We start from the raw sequence: 12,156 nt of genomic DNA, 5'->3' as shown, positions 1-12,156 counted from the left end.
CTTCTCTTCCGTACTCAACTACTGCAAATCTCGTCCATCTCCGCGTCCCCTGCTGAACCTCGTGCGGTCGCCAGCCCGAACAACTCTCTGGAACGCCCTGTAGCTCTGCGTCTCATTCCGAAGACACGCCACCACCATCGCCACCACTGTCACCTCACACCACCCGCCAGATTCTTTTGAAACGAGCTCATGGCTTCCGTGGAACACTGCCTCTACTGCTTCGAGGCTCTGGCTTCGCACCTGGAGAAGCGGCCGGGACTGTCCCTCAAGGAGATCAAACAGTCATGGCCCGAATACGCCAAAACCCTGTCACCCGGCCTCGGTGACGGTAAGGATGGCAAGAAGCTCCTCCCGGCCCTGCAACGCCTTGCCGAACCCTCCAGCGACTCCGCCTCGGCCTCCTCCGGCTCTAGCATCTCCCTCTCCGCCGAGACACCCGCAACCTCCGCCGACTCCCTCGCCGAAGACGACGAAACCGACGACATCTCCGAGTCCCCCCTCTTCGTCACCTGGAACACCGTCTCCCCCCGCTCGGGCCACCGCTCGCTGCGCGGCTGCATTGGCACTTTCGAAGCACAAGACCTCGCCGACGGCCTGTCGAGCTACGCCCTCACCTCGGCGCTGCACGACATGCGCTTCCCGCCCGTCGAGGCCCCCGAGCTCCCCTCCCTCGAGGTCGCCGTCACCCTCCTCACCGACTTCGAGGACGCCGACGACGCCATGGACTGGACCCTCGGCGTGCACGGCCTGCGCATCAGCTTCTTCTACCACGGGAAACGCTACGGCGCGACGTACCTCCCCGACGTCGCCGTTGAGCAGGAGTGGACCAAGGAGGAGACGCTGGTGAGCCTCATGCGCAAGGCGGGGTGGATGGGCAGCAAGAGCAAGTGGCAGGACGTCGAGCTCAAGGTCGTGCGATATCAGGGTAAGAAGGAGTCTTTGGAGTATGGCGAATACAAGAAGTGGGCCGACTGGGTTCAGAAGAACAAGACGAAGTCGGGCTGAGCTAAGCATCCGGGCTTTCTGTGCTGTCAACATTATGATGAAGAATATGGGAATGGCGTTATACTTGGGAATTGAGACATCCACTTTTAGGAGTCATGGATCAGGCAATGGGTTACATGGATATAGAAGGCTTCTAATCCCTTCTACTAGATGGAGGGATGCCTTTGTGTGGTAATACAGGCAACTTCAGCTCTACAACTCTAGCTAAACGTTTGTGCGGATAATGAATCATGGCTATGTTCGTATGTGGCAGATGTTGTAGCGACATCTGAGTGCTCTTGGTAGCTAGTAACATGACAACGGTGACGATTCGAAAGGATAGGATACATATCTCAATCAGCGCTGGAAGCTCATCTACTATAGTAGCAAGGTTTGGTCACTGAATGTAACTTCATTATCAGTGTTCAACCTGAGACATGGCCCCCAGGCCTCTTAGGCATCATCTAAAGTGTTAGTCATTGAATCTGAGGTATCTTGGGCGCTGCTCTGACAGTCACTTACTTACGAGATGATAAGCTTTCTTCCTCACCGGCGTTGCAAAGTCTTGATCCTCTTCCGTCCATGGTGAACTTGGTACTACATCAGACTTTGCGACACTGCGTACTTATGCATTCCCTTACATTTCGAAAGTGGGATGCGACTTCAAAGCACAGGATATGAGATGAATACGCGAAAAGCCACCACGTCTGCACAATTCTAGCACATGTCATATACGAGGCTTGCAAGGGAGAGACGTCTTTGATGTATACAGATGACTTTGCTCTTGGTATCAGGTCTAATTACATTGTACCGCACGCAAATAAATACATTTCATAAAGTCGTAAGAGTTGTGTTCGCTCCTTGTGTCTTTGTTACACAAACAAAAGTCCTCGGGAATCTGGAATCAACCCGAAGACACCTCGCAACAACAGCATGTAATCATGCAGCTGGGTCCTCATCTCACCACAGGAGCCCAGCTTTCCTCCCCTCCTTCGTGTCTAGTATCTCGTCCTGCTACGACTGCTACGATACACATTCGCAGGCGGCAAAGGCGACCCGCTAGCCCTCCTCCTCTTGTCAACGACAACAGGCTGCGTGTACCGGACCTCGTCAACCACATACGACGGGCGCCGACTATGGCTGTGCCTCGAGGTCTCGTGATGGTACCGGTGCTGCGTGCGTCTGCGATGCCTTGAGCCGGGCGATCGGCCGCGGTACCGGCGACTGCGCTCGTCGTACTCGTCCTTTTCGGACCAGTCGTTGGGCCGGCTCCACATGCCGCACGACTTGACGATCCACAGCAGGAGGAGGAAGCCGGCGATGGAGCCGATGACGATGCCGGCGATGGCGCCCCCGCTGAGGTTGTTGTTGGAGGCGGACTCTTCTGTCGTCTCGGGGGTCGAGGTGATTGTCGTGACGACTTGGCGGGAGGCGAGGATGGCGCGGAGGGGGGAGGGGAGGGTTCTTGTTGGTGGGAGGAAGTCTGATGGGTGGCGTTTTGTGAGACCTGCGGCGAGGGTCGAGAGGGTGTTTGAGATTGGTGTTATCGGTGCCATGGTGTTGAGAATAAGTTTATTTTGGATGGTGGTGTATGTTGTATGACTGATGTTGTAGGACTGGTGGGAGCTATGTGTGAGTGGCCGTTGATGGGTGAAGTCTAGTAAAGACACCCGAAGGAAGATGAGACCTCAGGTGACAGCTGAGCTAGACCTTGCAAAGGGCGGGGAGGGAAGGACACAAGTGATAAATAGTATGTAGTTGGTGACAGGAACATGACGCCCGTCTACCATAATGAGCGCATTCCAATAAGAGAAGGGCAGGGCAACCTTATGGGTATGGCTCACTGCAAATCTGCCAAGCGAACTTCTCAAAGGCCACCCCCCGGCGAGGACGATTGAATGGGGCTGGGTGGGAAGCCCGGGCCTGCAAGTCATGGGCCTTATGGATGTGACAAGCAGGGGTAGGGATGTCACGAAGAGCCAGTGATGAGAGCCAACAGCATCGGGGAGCAAAGTGAACAAGTGTGTGGGTGGAAACATTTTCTTCGTGCCATGGGCATTGACGGGTAGCATTGAACAAGCGCAGGAAAGGCAGACGGAATTCTTGGTCGAATCCCCCCCCCCGCTCGAGTTTGCAGGGTAAATCTTGGACTAACACCACGGACTACGACGCAGATGTGCAGCATTTTCCCTCGGTAGCTTGGTTTGCCGAACTGCGAGCAACCCGGGTTTGAGGGGACTTCAAGCTTTTGCGCCTGAGCGAGTGTTAGTTCAAGCTTGTTTTACCTCCAGCTCTACCGCCATTCCCTACGTCCAAGACAAAGAAGCTATCTACCCAACGCGGGGTCCACCGCGTCTCGGGGACCATTGTCTCTGATGCGCCGTTTTGATCAATTGTTTTAGTTCGAGCAAGGAGGCCCGTTTGAATTTGATGAATCAAACCACAACCCTGGTCTCGACTTTCCTCATCTGGAGGGAACATTACGTCTGTCTTACACGGGAGAGGAGGAAGGGAGGGCGGGGGGTCGGTCGCCCGCACAGCACCAGGTATCCCAATTGAGATTTCTCCATAACAAAAGGCCTAGACGATCAGAAAAAACAAGCTGGCGATGCCGGACAGAAGGTTAATTCGCGATACGACTCAAAGCTAGGCGTGCTAGGGCTAGTACATCGCAGTAGGGAAGGAAAAAAAGACAAGAAGTTGAGCGTGGATCCCGCCGAGGACCATCACAGCTACGTCACTGGCTCGTGGCCGGGGTGGCTGGGTGGATGCTCAAAAATTCCGCATCGGCCGAGAAAGCGCCATTGCTATTCGCCAGACCAGGCCGGAGTGGGCCCTCCGGCACCTCGGGCCTCCCCACACCTTGACACACCACCAACCAAGCACCGTCCCTTCCTCACCCGCCCGCCTGTCATCCCGTCACAAGGACGTCCAGCGCACAGCGAACCTTCTCCAGCCCACGGCGCCGACTTTCCTCTCTGCCGCCATGTTCCTTGTTCCTGGGGCTAGCGTCCCGTGTCTTTGATCTCGATCTTCTTATTTTTCCTTCCGGACTGCCGGCGTTTTCTGTGTGCGTGAGACACCCATCCACCATCGCAAAAAGGAGGGGGGAGGAAAGAAAACCCCTCTCTGTTGGATGCAGTTGACAACGCGGACAGACCGTTCTCTGCGACTAGGGGAAGGGCGCCCGTCCGAGTTGCATTGGGCTTCCAATATGATACGGCATGCCGGTCCAGAAATTCATGCCCCGAGCTTTTCTCCATCATACGAGGACACGCCGTTGGGCGAGTCAGGTTTCAGCGAATCATTCTTTCACCGAGTTCACCGGGCTCACCACAAACAGCGAAAGAGCTTGACATTGTACCGCTTCGGGTGTCTTGGCGGTGTACCCATGACCCAAAATAAACGATCTTCAGGGACGTTTGCACGCCCTACGCAGTAGAACAGCGATCACGATAACCTTACCAGCTTTTAACAACATTCTTCCTCGTGCCCTTAGATTAATTAAAGAGTATTAGTTTTGGATGATCTCTCTTGTGATGTAGTTGTCATTTAGGTTTATACCGACGGGATTCACACCACGAAACTACCCAGAGCCCAGAACAATCCCAGCATTCAGTCGACGATCTGGGAATTGCGCTCTACCGTCAACGTAGGATAACCTGCTCAAAACAGCCGCATTCCCCTCAAGCTTCTGTGTCACATTTAAGACCAAGAACCACGGCTCGGCCGACTCGCCGCGCGGCAACCATTCGAGAAACAGTTGAACGGCCCGCAGCCCGGATCTGCCGAAAGGTTATCGTGATGGGGCCCGTTGGACTTAGATGAGGGAACCCGCTTCCTGTGGGGACCCGGATCTGCGTTTGAGCCTGGGCTCTGGGGCGCGTTCTTTACAAAACGTCACGGGAAGATCTGAGATTTTACATTTAAATAAGCTGCACGGCAGCTTCTTAACGAATGTTTCGACGAGAATTATGAGCTGCCTGGGTCGAATGCTCTATACACTCTGGACCTGCGTCAACCTGCGTCTATCATGACCCACGTGGAGCTATGGAGTACGCATGCAATGTCTAATGTTATTGCTGACCGTGACAGGACGACAAGGTGTCTCATTTCGGGTTGTGGCAGGGTGCTTGACTCTGCTGCTTTCCCTTTTGGGATGAATTCCTGTTGTTGTTATGCTCTTGACTAAGAACTTCTTTTAGAGACGACCTCATGAGCCATGCTGTCCTTCTTGCAGTGAAGAGTTGTGTCTGCTCTTCATAGCTTACTGATCTCGGCATGCAAAGTTTCTTCAATTGGCGCATCGCCCACCTAGATTTGAGGGATGGGCGAACGCTCGTAAACTTTGCACTGCATTTCCAACACCCCGTGAGGCAATGATAGGGCTGATGAGGCACAAAAATGTACATTTTCCTCTTTGGGTTTCACTGCGATTTTAACACCTCCAAAGGTGGCGTTGACGGGGCCCAAGAAATGGTGCGAGCCTCAAGCGCGTAAATGGCGGTGTGTCTAACTCAACTCAACGTAAACCGGCCATGAGTTTCTATCTTGTGCATCTTCATCAAAGCCTCCTTCTCCAAGTGAAGTGCTTCTTCGGATCTGCCGCCAATTCCCTCATCGCTTCGACATCCCCCGTCTCCGGCCCGCTCTCAATCGTACCAGCCTCAACAGCTAGCTTGGCATACTTGACAGCTAGTTTATTCCTCCCAAGCAAATTAAAGTTGAGCGCCGCAGTTGTATACGCGCCAGCCAGCTTTGACTCAAGCCTCTCCTCCTTATACAGCTTCAAAAACCTCTCCACCGTGGCCACGGTCACCTTGGCGCCGATATCAGAGAGCTGCCTCTCCAGATCCTCCACCTCCATCAGCCGCTGATCCGAGGCGGCGGCGAGCTTCTTGGGCAGGCTGCACTGCGAGCACCCGCACTCGAAGCCCCACGCCCTCTTGGCGCGGTGCTGCCGCACAGAGCGGACGCCAAGCTGGTCGAGGTACGATATCGTCAGCTCCTCGCCGGGCTTAACTGGTCTGACGACAGTAGTCCGGTGGCGGAGGCCGTCGATGCGGAAGGCGACATTGGGACGGCAGTCGTGGTTGTAACGCGACACCTCGGGGAAGTTGCCGTAATGGTGGCCGTCGCCCTGTGCACCGCCGCCAAGGTCCATTTGGAACGAGTTAGTCGCCATGATATCGCTGACCTTGTGGCCGCCAAAGTGCCCCATCTGGCCGAGGAAGGTCTTGCGTGTTGCAGCTGGCAGGAAGGTCGTGACGCTGTCGAGCAGGAAGTGCCGGTCTGCTGCTGGCGTGCGCTCGATGAAGGCGCGGTGGGCGAGGAGGACTGGGGTCTTGAGCATGACTGTGTCGCCTCGGGCGAGGGTCTTATTGGCGAGCATGCCGAGTCCCTTGCCTTCTACCTCTGCGATCTGGAATGATGGGTTCCGTGATGACGGATCATCTTCCCGGTTTGGAGTCTGCAGGTCTTGTTCCAAGCTCTTTGCTTTCTGCACGTTTTCTGGTGTCGAGATGATGACGATCCCACGCCCATTTGCAAAACCGCGATTTGCGTATAAGCAGTAGGCTCCTGCGCACCCGTGAGGCCCCGTCCATCCTAATGGCTCAGTTTCTGTCGTCTCATTCCGTTGCCTCTGCCTAGTCTCTGTATCTTGCTTTCTTTCTGTCGCAATATCCCAAGTCGAACATTCTAAGAGCGTCTCGAGTGGTGTCCAAGGGCATGTTCGTACCCCGCCCCGATATACTTGGGCCTCTGATGCGACCGTGTAAGACGCGAACGCGAGAGGAAACAGCAATGAAGGAAACAGCATCATGTGTGTCCAAAGGTGTAAGGAAACCTAAAATTTGGAGCCTCTATTTTTTATGAGACGAATTTGCATTTCTGTCAGTTGCCTGACGTGGAGTTAAAGTATCCCGCCTTGTGGACATGGGATGAAAAAGCTGCCTCTTGCCGTGTGTTAGTCTTGGCATCGAGGAGGACCCCCACCCGTTTCAGCAACGTTTCTGAAACCTGACTGGCTAGGAGATCAGCGCAACGAAGGCGGCTTTGCGGCTCGTCCCCGTCTCATATTCTCTTGGGACGTAGCAGCCGTTGGTTCAGCGTGTTCCAATGTCCTTTAATACGATACTGGATTGTCACTGGCGTCTTCCGCAACGCAGCAGTCTCACTTTACTTGATCAACAAGGGCTGAAAGCCGGGGGGCAAATGCAGTCGCGCTGGCTAAAGATTGCCTCACTGCTCCTAAGTTCCTAGGGTCGATACCTTGAACTCAATTCTCAGTGATGCTATCTTCTCTAACTTAACTCATATTGCAGCCCATCGCGTTGCTGCTGAAGTCGGTCCTTCTTCTCCCTGGTCGTATGTAATAGTGAGGGTGCTACTCTTTACAATTTTGTCCTCGCTTTCGGGATACGTATCACTCTGGCGCCCAGAAGAGGATGTCTCCGCATTCTTTTCTGGGTTTACAATGCTCTCTTCACTGTCTTGGCCTGCATCGTGAACCCGTACACATCAACCTTTTTCCTAGGTTTGCTCCTTAATTGGTCCTATGCCCAGGTGCAGATACCTCGCCCGACGCAACACTTCTGGTAGATGTGGCCGGTGGCCTTGGCCATGACATTGACGATTTCAAGAAGATGTATTCGAATCATCCAGGCGTCAGTCTTTCTTGTCACAGGATTTATCTTGCTTGAGGCCCACTATATTCTCTTGAATCCTTGCTAACAGTCAAGCAGGAACTCATCCTTTAGGATCTTCCCGTCGTCATCAACGACGTCGAGGGCATTGACACCAGCATCGAGCTGATGAGACACGACTTCTTGACCGAGCAGCCTATCAAAGGCGAAAGGCCTACTTCATGCACTCAATCATGCACGACTGGCCAGATGACGTATGCAAGAAGATTCTAGCTTCCCTGGCAGAGGCGATGAAGCCCGGATACAGCAAATTGTTGATTTTTGAGGTGGTTGTTCCGCGTACGGGTGCTTACTGGGAGGCCACAGCGGGCGATATTCTGATGATGACCCAGCTCTCGGCGTTGGAACGCACTGAAGATCACTGGCACCAGCTAGTTAAGGAGAGCGGTTTGAATTTAAGAATCGTCAATTTCTAGAAGTGCGGCCAGTCGCATGTTGAGAATCTCATCGAGTGTGACTTGGTGGCTCAGCGTGCGAACTAAAGTACAAGCGGGCAATTAAATCTATCGGATTAGAAATCTAATTCGACCGCAGCATATAGCCGACTACGCAGGGGCCAATTAGGGGCCCTATTTATAATTATCGTAGCTAGCCTAACCTATAGTTAGAACCTCCTTTTTATACTTATTACGCAAATATTTATATAGTGGTTTTTTTCCGGCTTTATAGGTATAAAAGATCGACCTTAATAGGATTACGCTTTTAAAGGAAATTATATAATACGGTATACTTTTTAACTATATAATATACGTAATATACCCTAAGTATATGCTTAACGTAATATAATAATTTTAATACGAAAACCGCTATATAATTTGGAATAGGTAAGCTACTTTATTACTTATTAATAATAAGCTAAGCGATATACTTATATAGCGGTACTAGTTAGAAAAGTTAACGGTAAAAGTCGGCCGTAATAATTAGTTATAATAGTTAGCTATAATAGTTAGAAGCGGCCCTTAACTATAGAGGTTCTAAACTTTAATAGCGACGTAGAGGTTTTTAAAAAAGGGCTAAATAGGCTAATATTTATTACTCATATTAAAGCTCGTAAAGATTCTTTTTATCCTTATTACTTCTAATATTACCTAAAGCTACTCTCTATTTAAACTAAATAAATTTACTAAATAAATCTATTAAATAAACTTATTAATATATAAACTATTACTCTACTCCTAGTATATAGTTAGTAATTAGTAGGCTTACTTAAAGATACCTATTAATAAGTCTACTCCTCTCGGGCTAAGTACCCTCTTTAACTAGCTTAATACTATAGCTATTATAACTAACGTAAATACGCCCAAGGATTAGTAAAATACTTTTTAATAATACGGAATTTAGCTAAGTAATAATACGAACGCTATAAATAGCCGGACTAATATAAATATTAAGATTTAGTATATTAATATTAACTTAAAAATTATATTTTATAAAACTAAAAATCCCTTTAATACGGGCTATATTATAAATATAAAAGAATATATAAAGGGCCCCTTAACTTTTAATAAAAAAGAGTATATAATACGGGATCTAGCTACTTATGCGGGCTAGTATTAAGAGGTCTTATATATATTAAAATAAGTATAGCTCGCCCTCTAAATAGTTAGAACTTAAAAAACTACGGGGTAAGGTCGGGAGCTATTTTAATTAGTAGTTAGGTATAGAGCGTAATATACTTAGTTTTCCCTAATACGTAATATATAGTACGGCCCCGGCGGATTGCTCCGTTAGGAGGACGTAAATATTTATATAATTTAATTAATTTCTTTATTAACCTATAGTTCGAACTAACTATTTTATAATAAGGATATTAATACTAATTAGTAATTAAATTTTATTATTATAAATTAATAAAGTATCTTATTATATATATAAAAATAAAAAAAACTGACTTCTTAATACTATATGAAATAAAAGATTCGTATTAATTAACTTTATAAAAATAAATAAAAAAAAGAAGTAATTCTTAAATACTATATAGAATTAAATAATCGTAGCCCTTTATTACTTATAAAAAGTCGACGTCTACTACGTTAAACTACGTTAATTAATAAAATAGCTTAAGTAACTAGCTTTTTACTATCGCCTTAAGTAGCTTTTTTATTAAATAACTTTCCTATAGCCGGCCCGTAATTAAAAATTAACTAGTTAAATTAATAAAAAGAAATACTTACGTAATAACTACTTACCTAATTAATTAATATAATAGATGAGCTTAATAATATAATATAAAAAAGTACTACGTAATTAAAAAAAAAGATTTCTAAATATAAATATTTTTAATAAGCGTAATAAGAACCTATATAAGAGTTATAAAACTAAGAAATTTACGGTATATAAAAAAGCTTAATATTATAAAGATCTTATAAATACGGCCTTAAAGCTTATAATCTAAACGACCTCTTCGTAATCCTTTTAATTACCCCCCGAATATTATTTAAAAATATAATATAAAAAACGGTTTAATAAGGGAGGAGAGGATTTAAAAATCTTAATAATATTAAGTTAAGAGTATTATAAATCTTAAAAATTAATTTAAAAAAAAGGCGGCTACCCTAAAGTAATTTTATAACCTCTTATTAAAGTTATAATTAGTTTAAAAAAAGGTTAAAAAAATATAGTTTTAAGGGGAAAAGAAAAGAATTTTTTAAAAAGCTACTAAAAAGCTCTTTTTTATACTAAGCTCTTAGTATATAATTATTAATTTTAAAAAATTAACTAAGTAATAAAAAGGATTATTAATAAGTAATAATTACTTAACGATAATTAAACTATGGAAAAAACTACTTAAAAAAATATAAAATAGGGTACTAAAAAGCCATAAAAAGAAAGTTTTTAAAGTATTTACCCCTACTAAGTACGAGTAATAAGTAGTATTTTTAATAAGTCTTTAAAGCCCGCAATTTTATAAAAAAGAGGGTTTAATTTCGTTAACCTTACTTAACGGCCTATACGGTTCTTAATAGCTTATATAGCTCTTTTACGAGCCGCTTAGTATTTATTTTTAATTATTTATATAGAATACTACCCTAAAAGAAGTAAGTTAAAAAAAGAAACTATTTAAAAGTTATAAAGAGTACGAGGCTTAAGAAGCTAAAAGTATATAGAATAATAAAAATTAGTAATTAATAAAGATCCCGAGACTAATTATTATATTTTCTTATAGTAATATAAACGTCTACCGCTACTATTAAAAAAAGGAACTATTAAAACCTACTTTTTTATATTAAATAAAAAAGAGGATCTTAGTAAGTACGATAGCTAACGATTTAAAAAAGTAATAATAATTGTTAGAAATAATAAAAACGAAAGTAATAACGAAATAGTAAAAAAAAATAGGAATTTCTTAAACCTTAATAAATTCGTTAAGTAATAAAAGTACGGATTTATTATAGCTAGCGCGCGGATTGAATATATTTTTATTAAAATTAAATATACTAATAACTATTAATACGGGTATAAACTAAAATACGACCCTTAATAAATTAAAATAAAAAAAAAGAGGATAAAACCTAATTTTAAATAGAATCCTAATTCTTTATAAATAAGTAAATATTAACTTAGATTATTAGGGGACGTAAATATATAGAATTATAAATTAGCTTAACGGCGAGTAAATTAACGCGGTATTAATCTATTTAACTAAGGTTTATAAAAAGAAAAGGGCTATAAAGGTAACCCCTATTTTATAAAATCGTAAACGACCTTAGCTACTAGCTAAATAAATAGTTTATAAGCGTAAGCTTAAGAATTATGAAAATAGTTAATAGATTTTTTTATAAACGAGGGGTATTACTAATATAATTATAATTACGAGAACTATATAAAATACTAATAATAACGATTATAAAAAAGAAATTCGTACTATAGAACTAAGTATAAGTCGATAGGGCGTATAATCGCTTTAATAAATTTAAAAAAAGAGTAAATAACGTAGATTTCTTTTTTATAATTACTAACGATAATTTATCGTTATAAAAGGATATATAAAAGTGAAATATAGTACTAAGAGTATAATAATCGACGATTCCGCTTATTTTAATTTATAACTCGTTATTATTATTAATATAAAATTCGGCGCTAATTAGTTAATAAAAAAAGAAATAAACGACCCGAAATTATTAATAATACGTAGTAACGTAAGGATTATATATAAATACTAAAAATATAATAATAAATACGAAGTAATTTATAAACTTTAAAAAGATCTTTTTAAAAAAGAAATTATACTTTAAAAAGAAGTATAAGGTTTTATAAGAAACCTTAACGATATTTTATAATTATTATAAAAAAGTTAGAATTAGGGAATACTAATACTATTTAATAATTAATATCGTACTTATAAGTAAAGCCTCTAATTATTATTATAAAGCAGTACGTAATTTTAATTAAAACGACTTTCTTAGTATTATTAACGTAATCTAAAGCCGCTTTAAGACTTATAATAAAAACCTAGAGCTCCTAT

General features: G+C 44.1%; 5 protein-coding genes across 5 annotated transcripts; 3 read left to right on the top strand and 2 right to left on the bottom strand.

Moving 5' to 3' along the window:
• Positions 1-189: 189 nt before the first annotated feature.
• Positions 190-1,005, top strand: CLUP02_06312 (uncharacterized protein; the record flags this gene model as incomplete). The annotated part of the gene is made up of 1 exon (XM_049285312.1): positions 190-1,005. One exon carries the CDS (start codon positions 190-192, stop codon positions 1,003-1,005), a length of 816 nt encoding a protein of 271 aa, XP_049142455.1.
• A 977-nt stretch (positions 1,006-1,982) lies between these two features.
• On the bottom strand, positions 1,983-2,540 carry CLUP02_06311 (uncharacterized protein; the record flags this gene model as incomplete). The annotated part of the gene is made up of 1 exon (XM_049285311.1): positions 1,983-2,540. One exon carries the CDS (start codon positions 2,538-2,540, stop codon positions 1,983-1,985), a length of 558 nt encoding a protein of 185 aa, XP_049142454.1.
• Positions 2,541-2,756: 216 nt separating this feature from the next.
• CLUP02_06310 (uncharacterized protein) lies at positions 2,757-5,500 on the top strand (the record flags this gene model as incomplete). The annotated part of the gene is made up of 16 exons (XM_049285310.1): positions 2,757-2,817; positions 2,844-2,931; positions 2,984-3,049; positions 3,159-3,186; positions 3,254-3,328; positions 3,387-3,530; positions 3,604-3,731; positions 3,784-3,994; positions 4,127-4,422; positions 4,579-4,636; positions 4,695-4,746; positions 4,809-4,883; positions 4,920-5,026; positions 5,080-5,088; positions 5,251-5,355; positions 5,438-5,500. The coding sequence occupies 16 exons, from the start codon at positions 2,757-2,759 to the stop codon at positions 5,498-5,500; spliced, it is 1,566 nt and encodes a 521-aa protein (XP_049142453.1).
• A 48-nt stretch (positions 5,501-5,548) lies between these two features.
• Positions 5,549-6,808, bottom strand: CLUP02_06309 (uncharacterized protein; the record flags this gene model as incomplete). Its single annotated transcript, XM_049285309.1, has 1 exon — positions 5,549-6,808. One exon carries the CDS (start codon positions 6,806-6,808, stop codon positions 5,549-5,551), a length of 1,260 nt encoding a protein of 419 aa, XP_049142452.1.
• Positions 6,809-6,926: 118 nt separating this feature from the next.
• CLUP02_06308 (uncharacterized protein) lies at positions 6,927-8,107 on the top strand (the record flags this gene model as incomplete). Its single annotated transcript, XM_049285308.1, has 7 exons — positions 6,927-6,947; positions 7,018-7,076; positions 7,181-7,249; positions 7,332-7,522; positions 7,588-7,652; positions 7,746-7,885; positions 7,939-8,107. 7 exons carry the CDS (start codon positions 6,927-6,929, stop codon positions 8,105-8,107), a joined length of 714 nt encoding a protein of 237 aa, XP_049142451.1.
• Positions 8,108-12,156: the final 4,049 nt, after the last annotated feature.

Source organism: Colletotrichum lupini, chromosome 3, assembly GCF_023278565.1.
Source record: "Colletotrichum lupini chromosome 3, complete sequence".
Taxonomy (NCBI): Eukaryota; Fungi; Ascomycota; class Sordariomycetes; order Glomerellales; family Glomerellaceae; genus Colletotrichum; species Colletotrichum lupini.
This window is presented reverse-complemented; position numbering and strand designations above follow the sequence as displayed.